We start from the raw sequence: 27,501 nt of genomic DNA, 5'->3' as shown, positions 1-27,501 counted from the left end.
TCACAAACAAGGGAAGCCCCTTAAATAGTAATATGGATTAGCCTCTAAACACACACACACATATATATATCCATCCCAAACAAGGGAAGCTCCTTAAATAGTAATATGGATTAGCCTCTAAACACACACACACACACATGTCCATCCCAAACAAGGGAAGCCCCTTAAATAGTAATATGGATTAGCCTCTAAACACACACACACACACACACACACACACACGCACGCACATGTCCATCCCAAACAAAAAAAGCCCCTTAAATAGTAATATGGATTAGCCTCTAAGCATGGGTTCTCTATCAATTCAAACACTACCTGCAAGATAGGGATAAAGAAAGAGGAAAAAACTTAAGATTTTACATAGAACCTATGATCAAAAAATAATTCTTATTTATAGGATCAAACCAATGGAACTTTTACATATAAAGGCAGAGTTCATGAGAGGTTCATAAACATTACAAAAAGTAGAAATTGAAATGACCCAAGGATTATGCCAAAAGAATAATCAAGCATAAGCTTACATCAACCAGGGCCTCTGTAGCTGCTTTGATGTCTTCATTAGCAAAAACATTCAGTTGTTCTAGCACCTTCTTCACATCATGGTGAGTGACAGAGAAAGCATTCCAAAATCCATGACATTAAGAATGGAAATTCTCAGTGGTGACATGCATGCATCCTCAAACACCTTGACAATGTGTACAAAGGTGCATCGCTTTTGCGGAGACTATCTTGACTAGCAGCTATTGTTGGTAATGTCATTGATAGTGATTTTACATATTTTCATTTGACATAACATACTCAAACCTAAAACAATTTCCGAGAAGAAATAATTCTCACAACTCATTACTTAGGAAGCCAATTCAAGTTGATATCTTTTTCAGCCACCTCTACTTTAAGCTCAATGAGGAATTCCTTGATAGGCTCCCATAACTTGGCCCTCTCTTCATCACATACCACAAGCTTTAATTGCCCAAGATTTATTATTGATTCTGGCAATGGATTACGCAATCTCAAGCACCCTTTCATGTTGAGCACTTTTAAATTATACAACTCACCAATGCTTTTTGGCAACTTGCTAATGCTTAGGCAATCAGATATGTCAAGAATGCTTAACTTATGAAGGCTTTTGATTGAATCTGGCAACTCTGACAAATCAGTACAAGACCTAAACCTTAGTACTTCTAAATTCACCAGCTTTCCAATTCCTTTAGGTAATGCAGACAACTTATGACAATTGGTGATGCTGAGTTTTTTTAGGAGGACAATATCACACAGCCCCACGGGCAATTCCACTAGATCATTGCAATAGTCAATGCGTATCTCTATTAGATTTGGCAAAGCATTTGAAAGTTGAATAGTACAGTTCTCAAAAGCCATACCAATATTACACATAAACAAGGATATTTTCTTCAAACTCTTCAATGGTACAAGGGTCTTGCAAAGGGGAGAAATTGAAACCTTATCTAATCTAATTCTCTTTAATTTTGGTAGAGACCCGAGTAGTTGAAAATTGCTTATTTCGGTATGAAAGAAACCATAATTAGTGACTATCAAAACCTTGAGTTCATCCATTTTCTCCACAAACTTAGGTAAGGTGTATTTCTTTGTTTGAAAATTTAGAACTAAAACCTCAACATTGGGTGCTTGAATGTTGCACCAGCTGCACAAGAATGATTCATCTGCAAAAGGAATTGTATATGGTGTGACCAACACTTAAAACTATGTAGGTTACATAATGTGTATGAGTGTGTATTTGGGAGAGAGAAAATGTACTAACCAGTTGAGATAGATAATAAGCGTGCATTGATGAGGAGTTGTTTCTGTTCCATCCACCACTTTGGTAGATTGTTTCCACTTATGTTCATAATCAGTCTTGGCCTTTGTTCTTCAGACTCCTGGCTGCTCTGATGCATAGCAAGCTCTCTAAGAATGTCATGCTGTGTTACGAAGTCATCATTGTAATAGCTGTTGACCTCACTTGCATCTTTCCTGGTGAATTGGCAAAATTAGAAGCTTAGAACATATTTAAAATTTTTAGACTTTGCATATGAAAAACATATATTCCATTATCAACCCAAAAAAGAAAAAAGAGAATATAATGACACAACTAAGGGAAATCAACACTATCAGTTTCTGTAAACAATAATTTAAATCAAGGGCATGCCAGAAAAGTAGCGAAAAGAAATAGACTAAGAAAAGTTGAAATCTCCCTCTTTTCATGGACAAAGTAGGCGGAATCTCTGGTTTGGTATAAGTTTCCTTCTTTCTAGATCTTTGTAGCAATCAACTTTTCAATGGTAAGAAGATATTTGGGCCTATGGCCAGGTATGTACCATAATAACATATTAGTAATTTAGTAATTGCCATCAGAAGTTAACTAAGCCATAAGACATGATGAAATATCTAGGCCTATGGCCAGGTGTAGAGTTACAACATATTACAACTAGAAACTAGCAGGAATCACATGAAGAAATCAAACTAAAAAAGATTATATTATAGAAATAAAACAGCCAGCATACCTTGCCATCACAAGACTAGCCAGATTCCGAGTGGTGAGTTCTTGCAAATTGGCAATGGCATGGATGCCATCTTCATCTAGTTCATATAATTCTACCCACATATCAATAAGGGCAGCAACAGAGATCCTTTGGTCTTCAGGAAATGAACCTAGGTCCATGAAACAGTCTTCGATGTTGTCCTTGTCATATTGAAATTCTAGGCTTTTTTGAAGACAAGCAAGCAGCTCAGCATCAGAACTGACAATAGATCGACCATCAGACCATTTCATTAGTCTACTGCGCCATACCTCCTCCTTCTGCCTACGCAGTGAGCTGCCAATTACTTTAAGGACCAGAGGGAACCCCCCACAACCTCTTACTATCTATAATTCAAGGAACCAAATAAAGTTGGTTATTGTTTGGGGGTTATAGGGGTAATTTGTTTCCAAGAGTTTAATTATCTAAACCACACCAATTGTTCGGAAATATGAAAACATGGTTTTGAGTGACAAAACAAGCAAAGCAAAGCTTAAATGTACGTACAAGTATGGAAACATAATTTTGGCAGGTACCTATGGTATTATGCACCTATACGTACATAACACCAGGAGGCAAAAGTACCTACATACTTTTGCAATCATCTACATACCTTACCCAAAAGCAAAAGTACATATAAAATTAAGCATATTTCATGCATATATCAGATTGACAAGGTACCTTTTTGATATCTTCTTCTGCTGGAATGTAAGAGCTCCCATCTTGCAGGGACGCTGAGTGGCAAAAAAGATTCATTGCATCTAAATCATTTAGCACGTCTAAGTGATGTGTAAATTCAAATCTTGGAAATGCAGTTCTTGAAGTAACCAAAATCTTGTATTTTGGAATATTAAACTTAAACTTTTCGGGAAGGGATTCTGATCCAAGCCAGACATCATCCAGGATCAACAATATAGGATTAGGTCCAATATGATTCAGCAGTTGCGGTAGCTGTTCGATTGCATCTTCATCACTTTGAATCAGAAACTCAGGCCGAAAATGCTTATAATCAAATAGATTTTGTACAATGACCTTCACGTTTGGAGTTTGTGAAACATTAACAAAGAGAATATTTTCCTTATATGTGCCTATCCAAAAACAATGTAGTTAGAAAGCTGCAGTGGAGACTCATTTCATATCCATAATATTACACGCAAAAACACACACAATGGCCAAGTCATATGAATATAATTCCCAATCCCAATCCCAGCAAAGGGCAAGAAGTGAAAACGCTACCAATTATGAAGATATGAGAAGTTTTTTTTTAAGCGTCTCCCAATTTGACATGTTAATTAAGGTGGTAACAAAAGTATAATTTCGGATATAATAGAATGGTGGGAAAAAATACATACAATTGACAAGGATTATTCTATTGAGATCCATAGCCAACCCCAAAATATTGGGACTAATGCTCAGTTACTTTTCTAAGATAGAATTTCATAGTATGAAATATGCCAAAAACACTGCTATGACAGTTGAAAGGGCCAAAACAAAAGAATGAACGTAATTAGCCATGGCGTACCACATCTTACTCAATGAGACAGTTTTTTTTTTTTTTTTTTTTTTTTTTTTTTTTTAACAGTATTTCAATTTCATATGCAGAAATTCAAGTTCATGTGTGAATGCAATCCCATTATTCCAATTCCAATTATAACCAAACATATAATATTCAATCAATAGATTCATATCAGGATTCAGAACTGAAATTCTATATGTATTTTGTTGTTGGTACTCCCAAATCATAAGGATTTGCAAAAAGGCACCATAGTCCATAAATAACTTCAACAATATCCAAACAATACTTCCTAAAACAGTTGCCGATTATAAAGTAAAATTACACAGTAACAAACAAAAGAGATGGAAGTACCTCTAATTTGGTCATCCTGACAAAGCATTTGGACCAATGTGGTCTTCCCACGTCCTCCAGGAGCAGTCAATAGAAGCAGCTGCACCTCCTCCTTCAACAGCAGCGTCTTCAACTCCTTCATTGGCATATCAAACCCAACTGTAAAACCTGGGGGTTCACGAACCGCACATGACACCCTTGTTGTCTCCATGGACCTGGTCGAATCCATACTCTCCCGAATACCACTCACAATTTCTCTAGTCTCCAACACAGTCCTTGCACCATGTAATTGCAAATCAACCTGACAGAACCTCAAAATGTCATCTTCCAACTTAGAAAGTTTACTCGAGTACTTGACTATTAGAAACAAGTTCCACCATGGGATTTGCAAGCTATTGCGAACCAGCTCCCTACCCTTCGTCATTTCTTCGATCAAGCCCTGTGTATTCTCTACTGCGCGGCCACGTTGTTGGTTTGATCGTTCTATATCTTCGACCGCTTGCGCCAAAAGATCTAACGTGGAATCGAGGCGTTTAAGAATGCGTTTGAACTGACGGGCGTTTCTTACCACATCCTTAACTGTTTCGCGTAACGACGATAAGACCTGTCCAAATCCTGCCCCAAGAAGAGGCCCTGCAACGAACAGAGCCATAACTTTGCTGCTCCTTCTTCTTCTTCTTCTTTCTATAGGACGATGAATGAGAATTTTATCCAAACAAATGAAAACGTGCAAAACAGTACAAGTAAACTAAACTAGCAGCGAATCTGATACAAGAATAACCACAAAGATGGAAATCAGTTGAGATCTCAAACCCTTCAATTTCTTCTCAGTTTCTTTGTGCTGAGAAAAGTGAACGGAGCAGAAAATACAAAATATATAAAGTAAACTACTCTTCGCAGATTGACTGACTGACACAGTTGAGTTGACTGTGGTAGCTCCTTATTTGCATTGCATACAAAACATACCCACACACCACATTGAAAAAAAAAAAAAAATTGGTACAATCGCTAGCCTAAGTAAATTCACCGACCACCCTCTGCTTCAATATACTCGGAAGTCGGACCTCATACGTGATAATCGTTTCCCTGATATCTATGTTAATTGTGACGGTATTGTGGATGCCTAGAACATGTTTGATGAAATAGGTGAACAAGGATTTCTTCTTGGAACACCATGATATTGGGCTATGCAAATGTCGGGGGAAGCTTTAAGGGGCTACAAGGTTGGTTGAAGGAATGCTGCAGAGAGAACATTTCACGGGCGGCAATGATGTCGTGTTACGTTCACCATGACTGGCCTAAAGAGGCGTTGGAATTTTACAGAATGAGGTTAAAACATTGGAATTCAAAATCGAGTAAGTTCACTGTATCCAGTGCTCTTCCTGCTTCAAATTCATGGATATATAATGTGGAATGGATTGGATTTAGATGAGGCAGTTTGGAGTGTTTATCAGACATGTATGGGAAATGCGGGAGTATAGAGGAGGCTAGGCAAAATTTTGACAAGATGGTGGATAGGAATGATGTATCTTGGACAGCGGTTATTGATAGATACTTGGAGGATTGGACTATGGAAGAGGGATTTTCTTTGTTCTCGGTGTTGATGAGATTGGTGATTAGGACTAATGGTTTCACGTTTGCTGAGTTTTTAAATGCTCATGCTGATCATGTTGCATAGGACCTGGGTCATGGCTACATGACAAGGATAGGGTTTGATTTCCTATCATTTGCAGCAAGTGCTCTTGCTCATATGTATTCAAAGCGTGTGAATATTCAGAATGCTAAAAGGGCATTTAAAGGAATGCCTCAACCAGATTTAGTTTCATGGACTTCCCATGCTTGATTAATTTGATAAAGGAAAAGGTTGGATTAACACGTATAACAGATCATTCTGCTTGTACCACTGAGAATATTATTAACCAAATGCCCATGAAACCTGATAAGATCTTTTGGGCTTCCCTACTTGGTGGTTGTAGAATTCATGGAAACGAGTTACAAATATAAAAATTGAAATAACCCATGGAATATGCCAAAAGAATGACCGAGTATAATTGTACATCATTCCGGGCCTCTGCAGCTGCATGATGTCTTCATTAGCAAAGCATTCAGCTGTTCTAACTCCTTCCTTGCATCATGGTGAGTGACAGAGAAAGCATCACAAAAACCAACTGAATCTGAGAAGCCCAGTTCACTTGTTGACCCTATAACTAGATGTTTTTTTCTTCTGCTTTGGGGGACAACGCTTGGGCGGGATCAATAGCTTCAAAGAGAATAATATTTGAAAAATGAGGGCCCAATGGCAGCACACTTCAGTAATCTTTCAATGCCATTAAGAATAACTAGTAGACTACCGGCACGATGCACGGATAATGCTGTAAGCTTCTATGTAAGAAGCTTATGGAAAATGTTGACCATATAATAGAGTAATGACACAAATTATTGTTGCAATAACATAAAGGTTTTGGTTGAATTAAAATAGTACAAATTCAGGTGATAAAGAATTTAGACTATAGCATAATTGTTATAAAAATTAGAAATTAGTTGAAGCAAATAGTTTGTCATAAAACGCAAGAATTTTAAGTTGCATGCACATATCCTTTTTTTTTTGGTGATAAATTGATATGAAGCCTCTTAATTTGGAAATACACTTCAATGACTATGAGGTGCATTTTCATAAGAAAACAAAACAACACAAAATTCAATTTTGGTTGTAATAATTTTCAAGCTCTTTCTCAATTGGATACCTCAAAGTTACGTGCTTTAAGGGCTAAAGGCCAAGTATTCAAAGCTACATGCGAAGATGAGATTGAGGGTTAAATGCAAAATTGCTTCAATAAAGTGCCACATAACATGACTTAGTGTTTCAAAATAATATATGTGAAGTTATTTTTATGACTGCACATTTCCTTTGTAACAGAACCATTATTACAAATAGTTTAACAATGGAAAAACACTAAATGACCATATACGGTGATATGGAACTTTATAGAAGATAACAAAATGAATTATATTGTATCTTTGAATGAAGGTTCTCTCAAAAGTGCTACTTGAGAAGCCAATTCAAGTTGATATCTTTCTTAGCCACCTCAATGTTAAGCTTGGTGAGGACGTCCTTGATAGGCTCCCATAACTTGGCCCTCTCTTCATCACATACCACAATCATTAATTGCTTAAGATATATTGTTGATTCCGGCAATGGATTACATAATCTCAAGCACCCTTTCATGTTAAGCACTTTTAAATTACACAACTCACCAATGTATTTTGGCAACTTGCTAATGCTTAGGCAATCAGATATGTCAAGAATGCTTAACTTATGGAGGCTTCTAATTGACTTTGGCAACTCTGACAAATCAGTACAAGACCTAATCCTTAACACTTCTAAATTCACCAGCTTTCCAATACCTTTAGGCAGTATAGACAACTTATGACAGTTGGTGATGCAGAGTTTTTTTAGGTGGACAATGTCACACAACCCAACAGGTAGTTCTACTAGATCATTGCAATAGTCAATGTTTACCTCTTTTAGATTTGGCAATGCATATGAACCCTGGATAGTACAATTCTCAAAAGCAGTACCAATATTGCACATAAATAATGATATTTTTCTTAAACTCTTCAATGGTACAAGGGTCTTGCAAAGGGAAGGAATTGAAACCTTCTCCAACCTAATTCTCTTTAAATTAGGTAGAGACCAGAGTAGTTGAAAATTTTTTATTTCAGCATGAAAGAAACCACAATTACTGACTATCAAAACCTTCAGCTCATTTGCTTTCTCCACAAATTCAGGTAAGGTGTAATTCTGTGTTTGAAAATTTAGAACTAAAACCTCAACTTTAGGTGCTTGAATATTGCACCAACTCCCCAAGAATGATTCATCTGCAAAAAATACATTTCTTCAGGAAGGCCAAGCTAAATATAAAATAAATCCAAAGAAAAACCTACACACACAAAATATGTTTGTAATATTATTTAACAAATGCTATTTTTACTTATAACAAAGTATATCTAACATTAATAAAAACTAAAAGATTTTTAACTCCTAACCATGAAATCAACATTTATTGTTTCTTCTAAAAGGAATTTAAAAAAAAAAAAAAACCATCTCTAATTTTCTAAATGAAAAATTATAAAAATAAAGAATGTTTTTATTAAAAAGATTTACTTATATATTTCTAGGATATACTATTATGGTATAAGAATAGAGCGTTAATAATATATAAACTTTTTCTATTTTTATGAAATACATTAAATACACTTTAAATTAATGAGTTATTCATGGTATAAGAGTAATTAGAGGAAACAAAAATGATGTATTTGTCATCTAAATAAATGTGTTACATGTCTTTAGTAAAAATCCCCAGCTGGGGGGGGGTGGGGAGGGCATTATATAATTTATATCTAAAGAGGATTTTTTTACCAAAAGTATAAGACAGAGGATGGATGAGGATGGATTTTTCAAAAGTCAACACCCCCCCCCCCCCCCGATTGAATATGATGTGATCAACACTCAATATTATGTAGGTTACATAATGTGTATGTGTGTGTATTTGGGAGAGAGAAAATGTGCCGACCAGTTGAGATGGATAATAAGCGTGCATTGATGGGTTGTTGTTTCTGTTCCATCCACCACTTTGGGAGATTGGTTCCCTTATGTTCATAATCAGTCTTTTCCTTTGTCCTATGGGCTCCTGGCTACTTTGATGCAGAGCAAGCTCTCTAAGAATATTATGTTGCTGACAAAGTCTTCATTGTAATAGCTCTTGACCTCACTTGCATCTTTCCTGGTGAATGGGCAAATTAGAAGCTTAGAAAAATATTTTTAAAAAATAACTTTTCACACACACACACACACATATATCCAACAAAATTAAGAATATAATTACAGGAAGTTATAGACTAAAAAAGTTAAAATCCCTCTCTTTTCCTGGGCAGAGTAATTGACATCTCTTATTGTTTCTAGTTTGGTATAAGTTTCTTTCTTTCTAGCTCTTTGTTGTAATCACATTTCACATCAATGAAATAAAAAGTCCAAATTTAGCGCGGACAGGTCAAATAAACTATAATAACAAATTATCAATTGCCATCAAAAGTTAATTAAGCCATAAAGGGTCATAAATAGCTAGCGTACCTTGTCATCTCAAGGTTAGCTAGATTTCGAATGGTGAGTTCTTGCAAATTGGCAATCGATGGTGGCTATACTAGTTTTTATAATCTTTCCAAGAGTCCGGCAACTTAAATACAAGGCCATGAGCCACAAACCTCTTGAGTAAAACATCACCCTCTTTAGCTAGGTTGGATACTAATTTTTGAAAATCTTCAATTTGGCAAGAAACATTTTTTTCCTCAACCATTTGAAAACACATAAATTTAACTGTAGCAAACTTTTTAGCACCCTCATCCTCAAACCCATAACGACCATTAAGTTCATCCCATAAATCTTTAACACAAGTAAAATGACAATAATTATCAAATAACTTGTTAGATAAACCACACTTAATAATATGAACACATAATTTATTTGTTTTTCCCACTTTGCTATATTTTTAGGATCATCTTCGGGTTAGGCTCATAAAGAACCCGGTCAATTTCAGTAAATTCCAAGATGGGCAAAACCTTTTCTTTCCAACGTTTAAAATTATTTCCATCAAAAGCCTCAAGCTTTATAATTTCTGAAATGACCTTAAGAGAATCAATAACTTGTTTATTCATTTTAAAACACCCTAATCAACCTTTAAAATTGTGGGAAAATAAGGCTAAATAAACAAGTTTTAATTCAACAATACAAACCCTAAAAATTAGCAATGCCAAAAAGTAAATAGATAGAGTTAGAAAGATCTCACAAACTATAGAATTACACAAAATGCGTTATTTTTAAAGGTCGGTTCGTGCCACCCGGAGTAGAACTTGGTGTGAATGGCTCTCTTGGCCCAAAAAACCCCCAAGATTAGACTATAGTGATTTCTTTAAGTTGATCACACACTCAAACAAGAAGAACTAAAATAAACCTTAATTTTCCTTTCCTTAAAACTAAAATTGATGCTGAAATTTTCAATGGAGATGACCAGAAAAATAGAGGGGGAGAGGCGGCTGTATAGCTGAAAAAAACTGAAGAGAATTAAGAGGGGAATAGAAGGTTTATAAGCCAACTAATGAGAGGACTTATGGGCTGCAACAGTCATTGTGCATGCCCAACGGGCAGCACATTAAATGCCCTCAACGGGCTGCTTGGTTAATGCCTAACAGGCTAAACTAAATTGGGCTAAAAGGGAAAGAAAGAAGAAGGATACAGTCCAAGAGAGTTAGAAACAAGCCTATATCCAACCCAAACCCAACTCTAACCCTTAGCCCATTATCTTCCAAGCTGTCCCATAAGTTGTGCTATGGTTTATAAACACACATGAAAACTCATCTCTAACCAATGTGGGACACAAGCACAGTTTAAGTGTTTGAAACACACATACTTCAACAGAAGGTTGATGAAATGCAGCAAAGAGAATTTTTATTTTATCATGGTGCGTTCTCAGCCTACAAAGGCTTTGAAATTTTATAGAATGAGATTAAGACATTGGAATTCAAAATTGAGTCCTGCCTCAGATTCGTGGATATATAATGTGGAATGGATTGGATTTAGATGTGGTGGTTTTGGAGTGTTTATCAGCCATGTATGGGAATTGCAGGGAGTGTAGAGGAGACTAGGCAAAATTTTGACAAGATGGTGGATAGGGATGATGTATCTTGGACAGCAGTGATAGATGGATACTTGGAGGATGGGACTATGGAAGAGGGATTTTCTTTGTTCTTGATGTTGATGAGATCAGTAATTAGGCCTAATGATTTCAGGTTTGCTGGGTTTTTAAATGCTTGCTGATCATGTTGCAGAGGACATGGGGCAAGCAAGTTCCTGGGTACATGACACGGATAGGGTTTGATCCCCTTTCATTTGCAGCAAGTGATCTTGTTCATATGTATTCAAAGTGTGCGACTATTCAGAATGCAAAAAGGATATTTAAAGGGATGCATTGACTGGATTTAGCCAAGTAGCAAAAAGGTATAGACTAATAAAAGTATAAACATGCCATCGACATGTCAAATAACCTATAATAACATATTATCAGTTGCCATCAAAAGTTAATTAAGTCATAAGACATGATAAAATATTTTGTGCCTTAGGCCAGGTATAGAGTTGTGGCATTATGCAACCAGCAACTAGCAGTAATTATCTGAAGTAATCACACAACAATTAAATCATATTATTGAAATAAAAAGCCAGCATACCTTGCCATGACAAGATTAGCCAAATTCCGAGTAGTAAGTTCTTGCAAATTGGCAATGGCATGGATGCCATCTTCGTCAAGTTCATATAATTTTGCCCACATATTTATGAGGGCAGCAGCATAAATCCTTTGGTCTTCAGGAAATGAACCTAGGTCCATGAAACAGTCTTTGATGACCTTGTCATCTTGAAATTCTAGCCTTTTTTGAAGTTGACCAAGCAGCTCAGTATCAGAACTGCAAAAAAATTGACCACCAGACCATTTCGTTAGTCTACAGTGCCATTCCTCTTTAGACCGCCCACACAGTGAGCTTCCAATCACTTTAAGAGCCAGTGGAAGCCCCCACAGCCTTTTACTATCTGCAATTCAAGGAACCAAATAAACTCAGTTATTATTTGGAGGTTATAGGGGTAATATTGGCCAAGGCTTTAATTATCTAAACCACACTAATTATCCAGAAATTTGAAAGCATGTTTTGTGTAATATTGACAAAGTACCTTTTTGATATCTTCTTCAGGAATGTTAGACCACCCATCTTGCAGGGATGCTGAGTGACGAAAAAGAGTCATTGCATCTTTGTCATTTAGTGGGTTTAAGTTATATGTAAATTTAAATCTTGGAAATGCAGTTCTTGAAGTAACCATAATCTTGTGATTTGGAGTCTTAAACCCAAACTTTTCAGGAAGGGATTCTGATCCAAGCCAGACATCATCCAGGATTAACAATATAGGATCAGATCCAATATGTTCCAGCAGTTGTTGCAGTTGTTCGATTGCGTCTTCATCACTTTGAATTTCAAACATTGGCTGCAAACGCTTATGACTAAATAGGATTTGTACAATGACCTTCACGTTGAGAGTTTTTGAAACGTTGACAAAGAGAATATTTTCCTTGAATGTGCCTATACAAGCACAATGAAGTTAGAAAACTGCTATGGAAACACATTTCATATCTTATAACATTACACACAGAAACACAGATAATGATCAAGTCATATGAACAGAATTTCCAATCCCATTCCCATTCCCAAACCCAATCCTAGCAAAGGGTAAGAAGTGGACAACAGCAATTAGTGAGAAAAGCCACCAATTATGAAGATATGAGAATTGTTTTTTTTTTTTTTTTTTGGTATTTTAAGCGTCTTTTAACATGACATGTCAATTACTTCATATATAAGAATAGTGAAAAAGAATACATGCGCCTGACCCTAGTTACTTTATTGTCATCCATTGTTAACTCTAAGATTTTGGGACTAAGGTTTGGTTTTTTTTTTTTTTTTTTTTTTGGTGTAAAATTTCTTTGCTTATACTATTTTTCTCCGAAGTATGAAATATGCCAAAAATACTGCTATGGCGATTGAAAGGGTCAAAAGTCAAAACAAAAGAATGAACATAATTAGCCACGGCGTACCACATCTTACCTAATGAGACAGATTTTTTTTTTTCTTTTTTTTTAAATAGAAGTTCAATTTCCCATTACTCAAATTCCAATTATAGCCAAACATATGATATTCAACCAGAAGATTCATATCAGAATTCAAAAATGAAATTCTCTACGTATTTTGTTGTTAGTACTCCCTGACGGTTTACCATGAAAGGGACTTACATACTAGCACCATAATAACTTCAACAAAATGTGAAAAATACTTCTTCCTTAAACACTTGACAATTATAAAGTAAAATTACACAAACACAAAAATAGAGTGAGAGTCAGAGAGACGGGAGTACCCTTAATTTCTTTATCCTGACAAAGCATTTTCACCAATGTGGTTTCCCACATCCTCCAGGAGCAGTCAATAGAAGCAGCTGCACCTCCTCCTTCAACAGTAACGTCTTCAACTCCTTCATTGGCATATCAAACCCAACTGTAAAAACCGGGGGTTCACGAACCGCACATGATACCCTTGGTGTCTCCATGGACCTGGTCGAATATCCATACTCTCCCGATTACCACTCACAATTTCTCTAGTCTCCAACACAGTCCTTGCACCATGTAATTGCAAATCAACCTGACAGAACCTCAAAATGTCTTCTTCCATATATTAGAAACAAGTTCCACCATGGGATTTGCAAGCTATTGCGAACCAGCTCCCTACCCTTCGTCATTTCTTCGATCAAGCCCTGTGTATTCTCTACTGCGCGACCACGTTGTTGGTTTGATCGTTCTATATCTTCGACCGCTTGCGCCAAAAGATCTAACGTGGAATCGAGGCGATTAAGAATGCGTTTGAACTGACGGGCGTTTCTTACCACATCCTTAACTGTTTCGCGTAACGACGTTAAGACCTGTCCAAATCCTGCCCCAAGAAGAGGCCATGCAACGAACAGAGCCATAACTTTGCTGTCCCTTCTTCTTCTTCTTCTTCTTCTTTCTTTAGGACGATGAATGAGAATTTTATCCAAACAAATGAAAACGTGCAAAACAGTACAAGTAAACTAAACTAGCAGCGAATCTGATACAAGAATAATCACAAAGATGGAAACCAGTTGAGATCTCAAACCCTTCAATTTCTTCTCAGTTTCTTTGTGCTGATAATAAGTAAACGGAACAGAAAATACAAAATATATAAAGTAAACTACTTATCGCAGATTGACTAACTGACACCGTTGAGTTGACTGTACATGGAAGCTCCTTATTTGCATTGCATACAAAACATACCCACAGACCACATTGTTTCTTTTTCTTCGTCAGTGAATAGCGAATTGCCAAAAATGGGCTAGGCCCAAAATAAAGAAGAAAAAGAAAAAGGATCTGGCTATCCCCGTGGACGTGAAAGTGGGTTTAGTGTTTGGTTAATGCTTTTACATTTGTATTCTAGTTCTAGTACTTAATAGAAGAAGAATGAGAATAGGAGTTAGGCAGTGTAAGAGTCACATGTGAGGATGGAGACGAAAAGCCTAAATCTAATACGAACCAAGGCCGGGTAAATGAAAAGAATTGTAATTCCTTTTAAGATAAGGATATTCACCCTTTTAAATGAGAGAGAAAGAAATGACCACATGACACTTATTGAGGTAGAAGATCAAATCGAAAGGAAAACTACCCTAAGGAAGCTGTTTGGGTATGCTAAAAGACATGAAAATAAGAGAGATGTGGAGGAAGTAAACTCTTTAAAAGGACCACCATATGGCGGAACCTCATGCTCTCTCGCGTGAGCTCTCTGCTTTTATATATATATTGAATATTGATTATTCTCAGTGGGAACTTGTATGCATTCTCAAACACCTTGACAATTTGTGCATACTTACTTCTCTCATGAAGAGCATTCTCATGAAGAGCAATCATTAATGCTTCTTCTGAGACAATCTTGACTAGCACCTACTATTGGCATTGTCATTGACCTTGATTTTTTTGTACTTCCATTTGACTTAACATACTCAAACCTACAATAATTTCCAAGAAGAAACAATTCTCTAATATCATTATTTGGGAAGTGATATCAGATATGGTGCGTAAACCACAAGAAGCAAACATGTTTGCTTCAAGAAATTAATTTTGAATTCACAATGTGATAAAGTTTAGAATCCACTAGAAAAGAGAGGACAAAATGTTTGTATTTTTATTAATCTAGACAATGAATGCCTTAGAGCATTCCATCAGTGTAACTATTTTGATATTTCTCGCCAAAAGCCAAAAATATATTTTTCTGTTTTCAACTCTCTCTCTCTCTCTCTCTCTCTCTCTCTCTCTCATCCGTCCCTTGTCTTCTCTCTCTCTCTCTCTCTCTCTTACTTCAAATCAAACCTCCACAGCTAAGCTCCTCCTTTATGGGTTCGGATTTTTGGCTAGGCTTGGCATATGGGTCAAGTGGTTGTGTTGTGTTCGCTGCTATTACTCTGCCATCGTCCACTACCTATGATGGTACTGTTGGTGGTGATTAACAAAAACAGCTCTAGTTGGGAAATTTTGAAGTCCAAGCTTATACTTTGGGAGATTTTTAAATTTGGGATGTGGGAGTGATGGTGAAGGTTGTGGCTGTTCTTGAAGGTAGTCATTGACAAGCAGATTCCCCTTTCCTAGACCAAATTCCATGATCTAGATGATCTTGGCAAGGGGGATATGAACTTAGAAAGTGCACTGGAAATGTAGGTGGCTGTTTAGCTTAGGGTCCTCTTCCCCCCCCCCCCCCCCCCCCCCCCCTCTCTTTTAGTTCTAGAAAAGAAGGATAGTGATTTGAGGGAGAAAATAGATTTTTTTGGGATATATTTGGATAATAGATTGAGGAAATTGATGTAAATGCTCTTAGAGGCTATAATATGTTTAAATAGTAAAATTAAAAATTAAAAAACCTAATGTTGCTAGTAAAACTCCCACAGAACCCTAATTTACACTAATCATGAAATTAGGTAGCAAAATAGTAAATTTGACCAAAAATGACAAAATTAAGATAATTGCAAAATTTAAAACTACCATATCTAAGAGACATCCCAAAATAAACAAAATCTTATTCTGTCATTTAAATTAAAAGTTATAACGGAAAAAAAGAAACTAAAAATGGCAAAAACATAGATTTCAAGGGCTAAACAAAAGAAATTGCTCGAAAAGCAGCTTTGCACCTAGTGTCGTTTCCCTTAATGTCACCAATTTTCATGCAATTCTGTCACTGTCGCTGATGATTTATACTCATGCCTTTCTACTTCTTGGATTTTTCGTGTGTTGACTTATGACAGTCTCTCTATTAAAGGGAAGTCTGTGCTGTCTCATCTACATCAAGAAGTCAATTTAAGTTGATATCTTTTTCAGCCACCTTTACTTCAAGCTTGGTGAGAAATTCCTTAATAGGCTCCCATAACTTGGCCCTCTCATCATCACATACCTCAAGCTTTAACTGCTTAAGATTCATTATTGATTCTGGAAATGATTACGCAATCTCAAGCTCCCTTTCATGTTGAGCACTTATAAATTACACAACTCACCAATGTGTTTTGGCAACTTGCTAATGCTTAGGCAGTCAGATATGTTAAGAATGGTTAACTTATCAACGCTTTCGATTGATCCTGGCAACTCTGACAAATCAGTACAAGACCTAAACCTTAGCACTTCTAAATTTACTAGCTTTCCAATTTCTTCTGGCATTGCAAACAACTTATGACAATTGATGATGCTGAGTTTTTTGGGATGGACAATATCACTAGCCCAATAGGCAATTCCTTTAGATCATTGCAATAATCAATGTTTATCTCCATCAAATTTGGCAATGCATTTGAAACCTGGACAGTACAATTCTCAAAAGCCTTACCAATATTACACAAACAAGGATATTTTCTTCAAACTCTTCAACGGAACAAGGGTCTTGCTAACGGAAGAAATTGAAACTTTTGCTAATCTGATTCTCTTTAAATTGTGTAGAGACCCCAAAAGTTGAAAATTGCTTAGCTCAGCATGAAAGAAACCATAATTAGTGACTATCAAAACCTTGAGTTCATCCATTTTATCCACAAACTCAGGTAAGGTGTAATTCTTTGTCTGAAAATTCAGAACTAAAATCTCAACTTTGGGAGCTTGAAAGTTGCACCAACTCCAAGAGAACGATTCATCTGCAAAAAGAATTGTACACAGTGTGATAGGCAATCAATATTTTGTTGTTTACATAGTGTATGTGTATATATGTCTTTGTTAGAGAGAAAATGTGCATACCAGTTGAAATAGATAATAAGCGAGCATTAATGAGTTGATGTTTTTGTTCTCTCCACCACCTTGGTAGATCGTTTTCACTTATGTTCATAATCGGTCTTTGTCTCTGTCCTATAAGCTCCTGGCTGCTCTGATGCAAAGCAAACGATCTAAGAACATCATGTTGTGTGACAAAGTCATCATTGTAATATTTGTGCACCTCACTTGCATCTTTTCTAGTGAATGGGAAAACTTAGAAGCTTAGGATGTATTCAAAATTTTTAGAGTATAACTTTGTAAAGAGCTAACATAAGACAACGTGTCTTTTAAAATATGACCAACTGAAGAGTGAAACACATCTCCACGCCTAAGAGAGTTGATAACAAGCTTTGAATTACCTTTGAAAGAGGACAAGTGAAAGCTCGTTTCAATGGTAAACTGCACTGCTCTTCTTGCTGCTAGAGACTCCACAGACACAACAGAAGGTTCTGAAAGTGCTACTTGAGAAGCCAATTCAAGTTGATATCTTTCTTAGCCACCTCAATGTTAAGCTTGGTGAGGACGTCTTTGATAGGCTCCCATAACTTGGCCCTCTCTTCGTCACATACCACAATCATTAATTAGTTAAGATCTATTGTTGATTCCGGCAATGGATTACATAATCTCAAGCACCCTTTCATGTTAAGCACTTTTAAATTACATAGCTCACCAATGTATTTTGGCAATTTGCTAATGTTTAGGCAATCAGATATGTCAAGAATGCTTAACTTATGGAGGCTTCTAATTGACTCTGGCAACTCTGACAAATCAATACAAGACCTAATCCTTAGCACTTCTAAATTCACCAGCTTTCCAATACCTTTAGGCAGTGTAGACAACTTATGACAGTTGGTGATGTAGAGTTTTTTTAGGTGGACAATGTCACACAACCCAACAGGTAGTTCTACTAGATCATTGCAATAGTCAATGTTTATCTCTTTTAGATTTGGCAATGCATATGAACCCTGGATAGTACAATTCTCAAAAGCGGTACCAATATTGCACATAAATAATGATATTTTTCTTAAACTCTTCAATGGTACAAGGGTCTTGCAAAGGGAAGAAATTGAAATCTTCTCCAACCTAATTCTCTTTAAATTGGGTAGAGACCAGAGCAGTTGAAAATTTTTTATTTCAGCATGAAAGAAACCACAATTACTGACTATCAAAACCTTGAGTTCATTTGCTTTCTCCACAAATTCAGGTAAGGTGTAATTCTTTGTTTGAAAATTTAGAACTAAAACCTCAACTTTAGGTGCTTGAATGTTGCACCAACTCCCCAAGAATGATTCATCTGCAAAAAATACATTGTATACAACAAAAAATTCTTCAGGGAGGTCAAGCTAAATATAAAATAAATCCAAAGAAAAATCTACACACACAAAATATGTTTGTAATATTATTTAACAAATGCTACTTTCTTACATATAACAAAGTATATCTAACATTAATAAAAGCTAAAAGATTTTTAACTCCTAACCATGAAATCAACATTTATTGTTTCTTCTAAAGGAAAAAAAAAAAAAAAAAAAAANTTATGTAGGTTACATAATGTGTATGTGTGTGTATTTGGGAGAGAGAAAATGTGCCGACCAGTTGAGATGGATAATAAGCGTGCATTGATGGGTTGTTGTTTCTGTTCCATCCACCACTTTGGGAGATTGGTTCCACTTATGTTCATAATCAGTCTTTTCCTTTGTCCTATGGGCTCCTGGCTACTTTGATGCAGAGCAAGCTCTCTAAGAATATTATGTTGCATGACAAAGTCTTCATTGTAATAGCTCTTGACCTCACTTGCACCTTTCCTGGTGAATGGGCAAATTAGAAGCTTAGAAAAATATTTTTAAAAAAAATAACTTTTCACACACACACACACACACATATATCCAACAAAATTAAGAATATAATTACAGGAAGTTATAGACTAAAAAAAGTTAAAATCCCTCTCTTTTCCTGGGCAGAGTAATTGACATCTCTTATTGTTTCTAGTTTGGTATAAGTTTCTTTCTTTCTAGCTCTTTGTTGTAATCACATTTCACATCAATGAAATAAAAAGTCCAAATTTAGCGCGGACAGGTCAAATAAACTATAATAACAAATTATCAATTGCCATCAAAAGTTAATTAAGCCATAAAGGGTCATAAATAGCTAGCGTACCTTGTCATCTCAAGGTTAGCTAGATTTCGAATGGTGAGTTCTTGCAAATTGGCAATCGCATGGATGCCATCTTCATCTAGTTCATATAATTCTGCCCACATATCAATAAGGATAGCAGCAGAGATCCTTTGTTCTGCATTAAATGAACCAAGGTCCATGAAGCACTCTTTGATAATGATCTTGTCATCTGGAAATTCTAGGCTTTTTTGAAGATGAGGAAGCAACTCAGTATCAGAATTGAAAAAAAAATGACCATCAGACCATTTCAAAAGTCTACTGTGCCATACAACTGCATGTTGCCCACACAGTGAGCCACCAATCATTTTAAGGACCAATGGAAACCCCCACAACCTCTTACTATCTGCAATGCAAGGAACCAAATAAACTCAATTACTGTTCAAAATTCAACGAGGGTAATTTTTTCCAAGATTTAAATTATCTAAACGACATTAATTATTCAGAAATATGAAAACAGAGTGTGTGACAAAATTTTCCCCTTTTTTGCAGTCTCATTTTGGAAAGTTGGGTTATTGGAAACAAAACAAGCAAGCTTAAAAGTATGTATAAGTAGGAATAATGATTTTGGTAAAGTACATCTGGTATTATGTATGTACCCATGAAAAAATGTATATTTTCTGATATATATATCACAGATTCACCAAGTACCTTTTTGATATCTTCTTCTGGAATATAAGAGCTCTCATCTTGTAGGAATGCTGAGTGACAAAAAAGAGTCATTGCATCCACATCATTTAGTTGTTTCAAGTTATATGTATGTTTAAATCTTGGAAATGCAGTTCTTGAAGTAACCAAAATCTTGTAGTTTGGAATATTAAACTTAAACTTTTCAAAAAGGAATTCTGATCCAAGCCAGACATCATCCAGGATCAACAATATAGGATTAGGTCCAATATGACTCAACATTTGTGGTAGCTGGCAGATTGCATCTTCTTCACTTTGAATTTGATACTTAGGCTGATAACCCTTATAACTAAATAGGTTTTGTACAATGACCTTCACATTGGGAGTTTTAGAAACGTTGACAAAGAGAATATTGTTCGCAAACATGCCTGTATATCCAAAAACAATGTAGTTAGAAAACAGCCTTGGAGGCACATTTCATGTCTCGTAAAATTACATTAAAAAATAAACTCACATAATGGCTAAGTCATGAACAAAATTCCCAAGCCCAATCAAGGGAAAGGGTGAGAAGTGAGCCAACGAGAAAAAAAAGATCTGAGAAATGCCACAATTAGAGTAATGAGAATTGCTTTTCTTTTTTCAATCATCTCCTAAAATGACATATTAATTAAGGAGGTGATAGAGAATATGACTTTGGACATAATAGAATGATCGAAAAGAATACAAGTGGTCGATCATAGATAGTTTGTTGACAATTCATAGCTGAACCACCAAAATTTGGGAATGAGGCTTGATTATTGTTGTTTTACCTCTTTTCTTTTACTACTTTTCTAAGGAAATAATTCCAAAATATGAAATATGCCAAAAACACTGCTTCAAGTGTTAAAAGGGCCAAAATAATTGAATGAACATGATTTGCCATGGCCACATATATTTAGGAAAAACTAACCACTTCTTGGTGGGACCAAAGTCTCCCTCAATGGTCAACCAAGTGTGTATTTACCAACATAAAGGTAATAGTTGTTAGCCACAGCAAATAACAATGCTAAACTAAAAAGATATGCAATATCTATTCTAAGAGACAAATTATCAAACACATAAAAGGCATACACAGTTTGAAATGAAGCCTACATCCACACGAGCTCCAACAATCCACTATAGGGTTTACATAATTTATAGTTTTTCGACTTATCATATCACCCCTCTCTCAATTTATTAAATATTACCATTTTTTTCTTTTTTTATAAATTTACTTGTGATTTAATTATTCAATTCTTTTTCATGCTTATTTATGTCGTACTATTTTTTATTAACCTTACAATATTATGAAAATTTATTTGAAAGTTTGTTTCAATTTTTTTATAGATATTTTTAGTCAATTTTGCTAATATTTACAAATTAATATACCTTTATTTGTATTTTAATTAATTACTAAATTAATTATGACAACTTCAAGTTTCAACCTCGGTTAAACCTTAGTCCAAGCTTAAAAACCTTAAACTTCCACATTTTTCGGTGCTTTGAACAGTTCAGGTTTGAAACCATGCCATAAATTGACTTAGCATCCCTTATGCCATGTCCTGAACAACAGCCTTTGAATGCTTTTGATGTGTACTCTCACCCATTGGTACAGAGACAGTTCAATTGCTTCTCTGCCTCTCTAATTAACCATAGAATGAAATTGTTGAAATGGTTGAAACACTTGATCTTTTATGTTCAACAAATTCCCCACATCTTCCTTGATGCATCATGCATCAATAAATGTGACAAAATATCTATTGCCACCCAAAGACTCCACCTCAATAGGACCACAAACATCAGAGTGACTAATCCAAAAGGATTAGATTTCTTTTTTGAGGATATGGCAAAAGAAATATTATGTTGTTTATCAAAAAAACAATGATTACAAGGGTTTAGCATTTTACCTTTGAAAAAGGGAATAAGAGACTTCTTTGCTAAAATTTGAAACCTGTTATCGTTGATGTGAGTCAACCTTTTGTACCTCCATTTTGATTTGTTCTTTCACAACATATACACCTCTACACACCTTCACATGTGTCTTGTAAAAAGTGCAACAAAGATTGCCTTTAGCCACCATAAGTGACCCCTAGTTAAGTTTACATCTTCCATTACTAAAGTAATTGTCATAATCCCAATGTGGTTATGAAAAAGATGAAGACACAATTCGAACGTGTCGCACATCCTTCAAAGTCAATGTATACCCGACATTAGTTTAGATGCAAACATCACCACTTCTCACAATTTTCGAATAACTTTTGTTGCCCATTTTCACAAAACCAAAGTCTCTAGCCATGTACGAAGTGTAGAACTCCTTGTTAGGAGTATAATGGACAGAAGCAGAACAAACCACTCAATTTCCTCCCCAACATGCAAGCACATATCCTTCCCCCAAGAAAGAACCATTACTTGTACACCTGAGCAAGTAGCCGTTATATTATTGTCATAATCTTTCCTTTAATTATTTACCTCCTTTTGTTATCTTTTCCATGCTCAATAATTCATTTTCAAATGGCATTCTTTACCACAATGAAATCATTTGCATTTCTCAGATTTCCCTTTTGTCAGAGATCTTCCCATGGATTTGCCATTATCCTTATGTTCACTACTCTTGCTTTAACCCATGTTCTATGTAACAAGAGCTTGTGCATTTTCTGTACTAGTTGACTTCCTTCTTGTTTCTTCATTGACCAAACTACTCGTAACTTCACTCATGGACAATACACCTTTAGGAGCAGAGTTACTCAATGTATCAACTAAGGTGTCCCAACTATTTGGCAATGAACTTAAAAGCAATAAAGATTGCAACTGCAAGGACCATCTTCATTGTAGACAACTAATTCACAATCACTTTAAAATTCATTCAAGTGGTTGGGTTGTGGTAATCCTCTATAAAATTCATATTAGCAAGCTTCCTAATCAAGAAAGCCACGTTCCCTACTTCTTCCATAACTCATGAGCATCGGTTTCATTAGAAAAATGATGGATTACACTATCATCCAACCAGTGCCTAATGTTTCCAAATGGACTTTTGATGCAACTTTTTAAAGTTTTATCATCCATATATTTTGGCTTAGTTTCATCACCCCCAGCGGGCCCATACAAATCCTTACAATAAAGGAGGTCTTCCAATATCAGTTTCCAAATCAACCAATTTGTAGTTATGAGCTAAGAAGCACAGGCACGAGTATGACACAGCAAACAAGATAATTTTTGAAAAATTAGGACACGATTACAGCATGTACACACACACATACATACATACATACATATATATATATATATATATTTCAAAGCTTATAAAATTTGTTTTATAACAAAAATATTATTTGTTTTTAAACAATTGTTAAAAATTCTTTTAGAAGTGTATTTTTAGCCTAGCCGTTGATAATATATACATGTGTCTACTATCTACCTAGATAATGAAAAAAAGAATTTTAAAAAGTTGACTACCTGGCTTGATAGATGGTGGACTTTAACTCATAAAACACAAAAATTTGAAAAGAAGCACCTATTTACACATCTTTTGTTCAAGTGGGTGGCTCGATATAAAAGAGCTCTTCACGTGTGACACTGTGAGATAGATAAAGCAATAAAAAGCACACATAGACAAAAAGGGAAAAGGGGTAAAATTATAAAAGCAAAATAGATTATAGATTTAAGAGCTGAAGAAGACGAGATCGGCTTGGGAGGAAGAAGATCAGTGTGAGAGGAAAAAGAAGAAGAAGAAAAAGATCGGTGGAGAGAAGATTGGCATGAGAGATAGTTGGTTTCAGCTTCTTCTTTTTTTGGGCACATGTTGCGTCCCGCTGTTCTGTTATTTTATTTTTATTATTATTTTTAAATGGTTAGGACACACATGCAGCCGTGTCTAACGCGTTTCCCATGTCCTATACATGTCAAACACAGGCACGGGCAGCCCAAATGCCGTGTCCGTGCTTTCCAAGTTTTATCACACAAATTGAGTTACACAACAAACTTGGATAAATAGTTGCTTCTTTAAGAGCTCTACAAATCCAACTTTATCATAATAAAATATTCCAAAAAATTTGTGAAAAAAAATACTCTAAACACTTTTGAGACACTTGCTTTAATATATTTCAATGGGCATGGTAGAAGTAGGAAGAAGAGCTACAACGTAATCTCTCTCTCTCTCTCTCTCTCTGTGTTTTTTTTTTGGGGGTGTGTATATGAAAGCGTTGTAAAGGCTTGAGAACATGGGCCAAAATAAGCAAAAAATGCCTTACTGGCTTAGACTAAAGGCGCAACACAACTTAGCTAATGAGACATAATATTAAAAAAAAAAATTATTTTAACTGTATTTCAATTCACTTGTAAATTTTAATTTTCATCTGTAAATGCAATCCTATTCATTCCAATTATAGCCAAACACACAATATTCAAGAATAGTTTCATTTTAGAATTGAACAATGAACAATGAACAATGAAGTTTATTTTTTATTTTTTTATAAATTTTGTTTTTGCTACTAGCCTACTACTTGACACTTTACTTATACTATGAAGGATTCAGAGTTTCAGACACTAGCAATATAAATACTTTCAAACAATAGAATTACCTAAAATGTTTGCCAATTATATATATATATATATATAGAGAGAGATGGGTTCAAATTACCTAAATCTCAAATAGGATATATTAATAAAGAAATTCATAAAAAGTTCTTAGAAGATAATGAAATGCTATAACAAAAAGATAACAATGAAAACAATCGTAATGAAGTTATAATATGTAATACTATAACTATTCTAATTAGGGCAAAACTTAAATACAGTACTTAGATGTTATTCCTTAGGTTCACCTTCTTAAGATTCAGCCATGTGACAGTACTTAACTAAAAATACACTTCTATCTTATAAGAAAAAGCCACATGGCTGAATTTTTAGAGGAGAGTCTAGGCAACAACACCTAACTACCTTACCTAAATTTTGTCCTTTGATTATATAAATAGGCTATAAATAATATCTAAATACGTTTATCTGTTATAAAATTTTATTAACAAAACATGTTACAATTGTTTCTACAAAAAAGAAAATGTTTTAAAATTAATATTGATAATATCCTACTTAAAACACATAATATTAGAAGAAAATCTTGAATTAGTGATATTATCAATCAAAAAGTAAATGCTAGCAAGACCTAAATATAGAAACTTTACTAATAATAATGCTACATCCTACATATCAAATAGCAGGAAGAACATATTTTATATTTATACTTGATTTTAAATAAATAACTAATTTATGGTCTTGGACCCCAAACAAATTAAAGAGATGGAAGTAGTACCTTTGATTTTCTCATCCTGACAGAGCATTTGGACCAATGTGGTCTTCCCACTTCCAGCAGGAGCAGTCAATAGAAGCTGATGCACCTCATCTTTCAACAGCAGTGTCTTCAACTCCTTCATTGGCATATCAAACCCCACTGTAAAAATCGGGGGTCTACGAACCGCACAAAATGCCCTTGGTCTATCCCAGTTCGAATCCTTTTCTTCTTGAATAATATTCAAGTTTACCGAAATCTCGGTCCCATGATTCCTTATGCTATTTGCTTCCGTATCATCCTCACAGGACCTTGCGATATCCTCGTCCGACTCGCAAAGTTCGGTGGGGCAACAGACTCTAAAACAGCAGCTCCACCACCGGCTTTTCGAGCACTTGCGAACTTGCTTCTCACCCTTTTTCACGTCTTCTATCGAGCGCTTTGTATTCTTTTTTGGGAGATCTAATCGCTTTGTATCATCGTTGAACAAAAGCAATAAACGATTTAGTCCGGATCCGAGGCGTTTAAGATTGACCTCTTTCTTAACTGCGCCTCCAAATGCCTCAACTTCAATAACTAATTTTACTGCCATAAATCTTAAACTTCGCTTCGATCGCCAAATAAACCAAATAAATCCAATATAGGATTTCGAAACCCAATTTAGAAACAAGTTAAAAAAGACTTCCCTCTACCCAACAACGCCCAAAAAATCGAAACTTTATTATAATTTTGTTTAAGGATATGTTGTAGATCTGCTTTCAAATGAATGAAAAACTGCAACACGGTACGACTTAAATTAGCAGCGATACCTGAAAATTACGAAGCTGAAGTAACACTTATATACAACTGCGAAACGTGTAAACACGGAACACTTCAATTTCTGCTTAGTTTCTTCTAATAAAGAAAAGACGGTAACCAAAATACGGTTCTCTCGGGGGAGGGTAAAACACGATAATAAAAGAATCAACATATACCTTTTCTCCGCAATTGCGCATCTTTATGACTGGAAGTTTCGGACCCTAATTTAGCGAAAAAAATATATGTTGTACCCGGCATATATGCCGGGGTAAACCATATACTAGACTTTACTCTCTTTTTTTTCTCAGAAGACTTACTTTTAGAGCACGGCAGGGACAGACTTTTATTATTATTATTATTACGCACGGCATGGACTTGACCCCTTTATTAGAGCCGGAAAAGAAACAGGAATCAGAATTCATGGCATTGCTTTCACATCCGGTTTTCAAACTTTATAGCCCAAAATGCAAGTTGGATTAAAAAAGGAAAAGACTTACAAACCTTAGCGAATTACAAATAAAAAATTATTATTGTTAAGTTATAGATTGAGTCACGCTAAAACCAGCCTGTTTTGATGATGTTTAATGGTACATTTTCCATTCAAACTTGGAATTGGGTGTGAAAATTGCTCATGTACAATATTATAATGTTTACATACATGAGAATAATTTAACATTGAAAAATAAGAGGCAATGTACTGAATATTTTTTGCGATGTGGTCGAAGTGCGATAATGAGTAAGAGTCATCCTTGAGTGCTGTGATAAGGATGACTCCAAATTTTCTGTCTTACTCTTTCTACTCTATTATATACTCCACAAATAAGAACATGCTACATGTCCATCTATTTTATTAAATGCTAAATTTAGAAGGCATAAATTTAACATTTGATAAAATAGATGGACATATGACATGTTTTTATTTGTAGAGTATATAGTAGAATAGGAATAGTGGAATAGAAGATTTGGACTCGATCAGGATCTATGAGTCACCTTCCAAGATAACTTGGTCAAAACTTGTTTCCATAGCCAGTTAAAGAGCCTATCGTGCTGCCAAAGCTTCGACTTCGATAGCTGTAAAAGGTAGGGGGATGCGTTGGGATAGAGAGACCATAACCTAACAAACTCATTCCTAATTATCACTCCAATACCAGCACAATTTTATGATTGAAAAAGAGTGTTGTCAAAGTTAATTTTGTACTGAGAGTTTTCTGGAGGTTGCTAGCTTGTAGGTTGTCGCCCCACTGGTGTAATCGTGGAGGTCTTGTGGAGAGCAAACTCATGCAATTTGTCTCTTGC

At 35.4% G+C, this 27,501-nt stretch overlaps 3 protein-coding genes across 3 annotated transcripts; all 3 read right to left on the bottom strand.

Moving 5' to 3' along the window:
- Nucleotides 1-370: 370 nt before the first annotated feature.
- On the bottom strand, nt 371-5,291 carry LOC112027002 (probable disease resistance protein At5g66900). Its single transcript, XM_024059667.2, has 5 exons — nt 4,402-5,291; nt 3,216-3,622; nt 2,520-2,881; nt 1,778-1,989; nt 371-1,679 (listed from the first exon to the last, which is right to left on the bottom strand). Exons 1-5 carry the CDS (start codon nt 5,030-5,032, stop codon nt 844-846), a joined length of 2,448 nt encoding a protein of 815 aa, XP_023915435.1. The 5' UTR covers nt 5,033-5,291; the 3' UTR covers nt 371-843.
- A 1,895-nt stretch (nt 5,292-7,186) lies between these two features.
- On the bottom strand, nt 7,187-14,006 carry LOC111991821 (probable disease resistance protein At5g66890). Its single transcript, XM_065771578.1, is given in 10 exon segments — nt 7,187-8,259; nt 8,955-9,032; nt 9,035-9,118; nt 9,121-9,164; nt 11,659-11,995; nt 11,998-12,016; nt 12,155-12,558; nt 13,385-13,429; nt 13,432-13,596; nt 13,666-14,006. Coding segments are annotated over 10 exon segments (2,337 nt in total). The 5' UTR covers nt 13,991-14,006; the 3' UTR covers nt 7,187-7,423.
- Nucleotides 14,007-16,090: 2,084 nt separating this feature from the next.
- LOC111991848 (probable disease resistance protein At5g66900) lies at nt 16,091-26,569 on the bottom strand. The gene is given in 7 exon segments (XM_065772308.1): nt 16,091-17,194; nt 17,295-17,506; nt 17,669-18,603; nt 18,903-19,114; nt 19,467-19,827; nt 20,126-20,536; nt 25,432-26,569. Coding segments are annotated over 5 exon segments (2,388 nt in total). The 5' UTR covers nt 26,000-26,569; the 3' UTR covers nt 16,091-17,194; nt 17,295-17,506; nt 17,669-17,767.
- Between the last annotated feature and the right edge of the window lie 932 nt (nt 26,570-27,501).

This window comes from Quercus suber, unplaced genomic scaffold (genome assembly GCF_002906115.3).
Source record: "Quercus suber isolate HL8 unplaced genomic scaffold, Cork oak 2.0 scaffold_5, whole genome shotgun sequence".
Classification (NCBI taxonomy): Eukaryota; Viridiplantae; Streptophyta; class Magnoliopsida; order Fagales; family Fagaceae; genus Quercus; species Quercus suber.
The sequence above is the reverse complement of the archived record's forward strand: the minus strand, read 5'-3'. Positions and strand labels throughout refer to the sequence as shown.

Coding starts and splice junctions, on each gene's coding strand:
- LOC112027002 (XM_024059667.2), bottom strand. CDS start 5,032: ATGGCTCTGTTCGTTGCAGGGCCTCTTCTTGGGGCAGGATTTGGACAG. Junction 2,882..3,215: donor CAGAAGAAGATATCAAAAAG/GTACCTTGTCAA, acceptor CTTGAATTATAG/ATAGTAAGAGGTTGTGGGGG. Junction 1,680..1,777: donor CTTATTATCTATCTCAACTG/GTTAGTACATTT, acceptor TTCCTTTTGCAG/ATGAATCATTCTTGTGCAGC.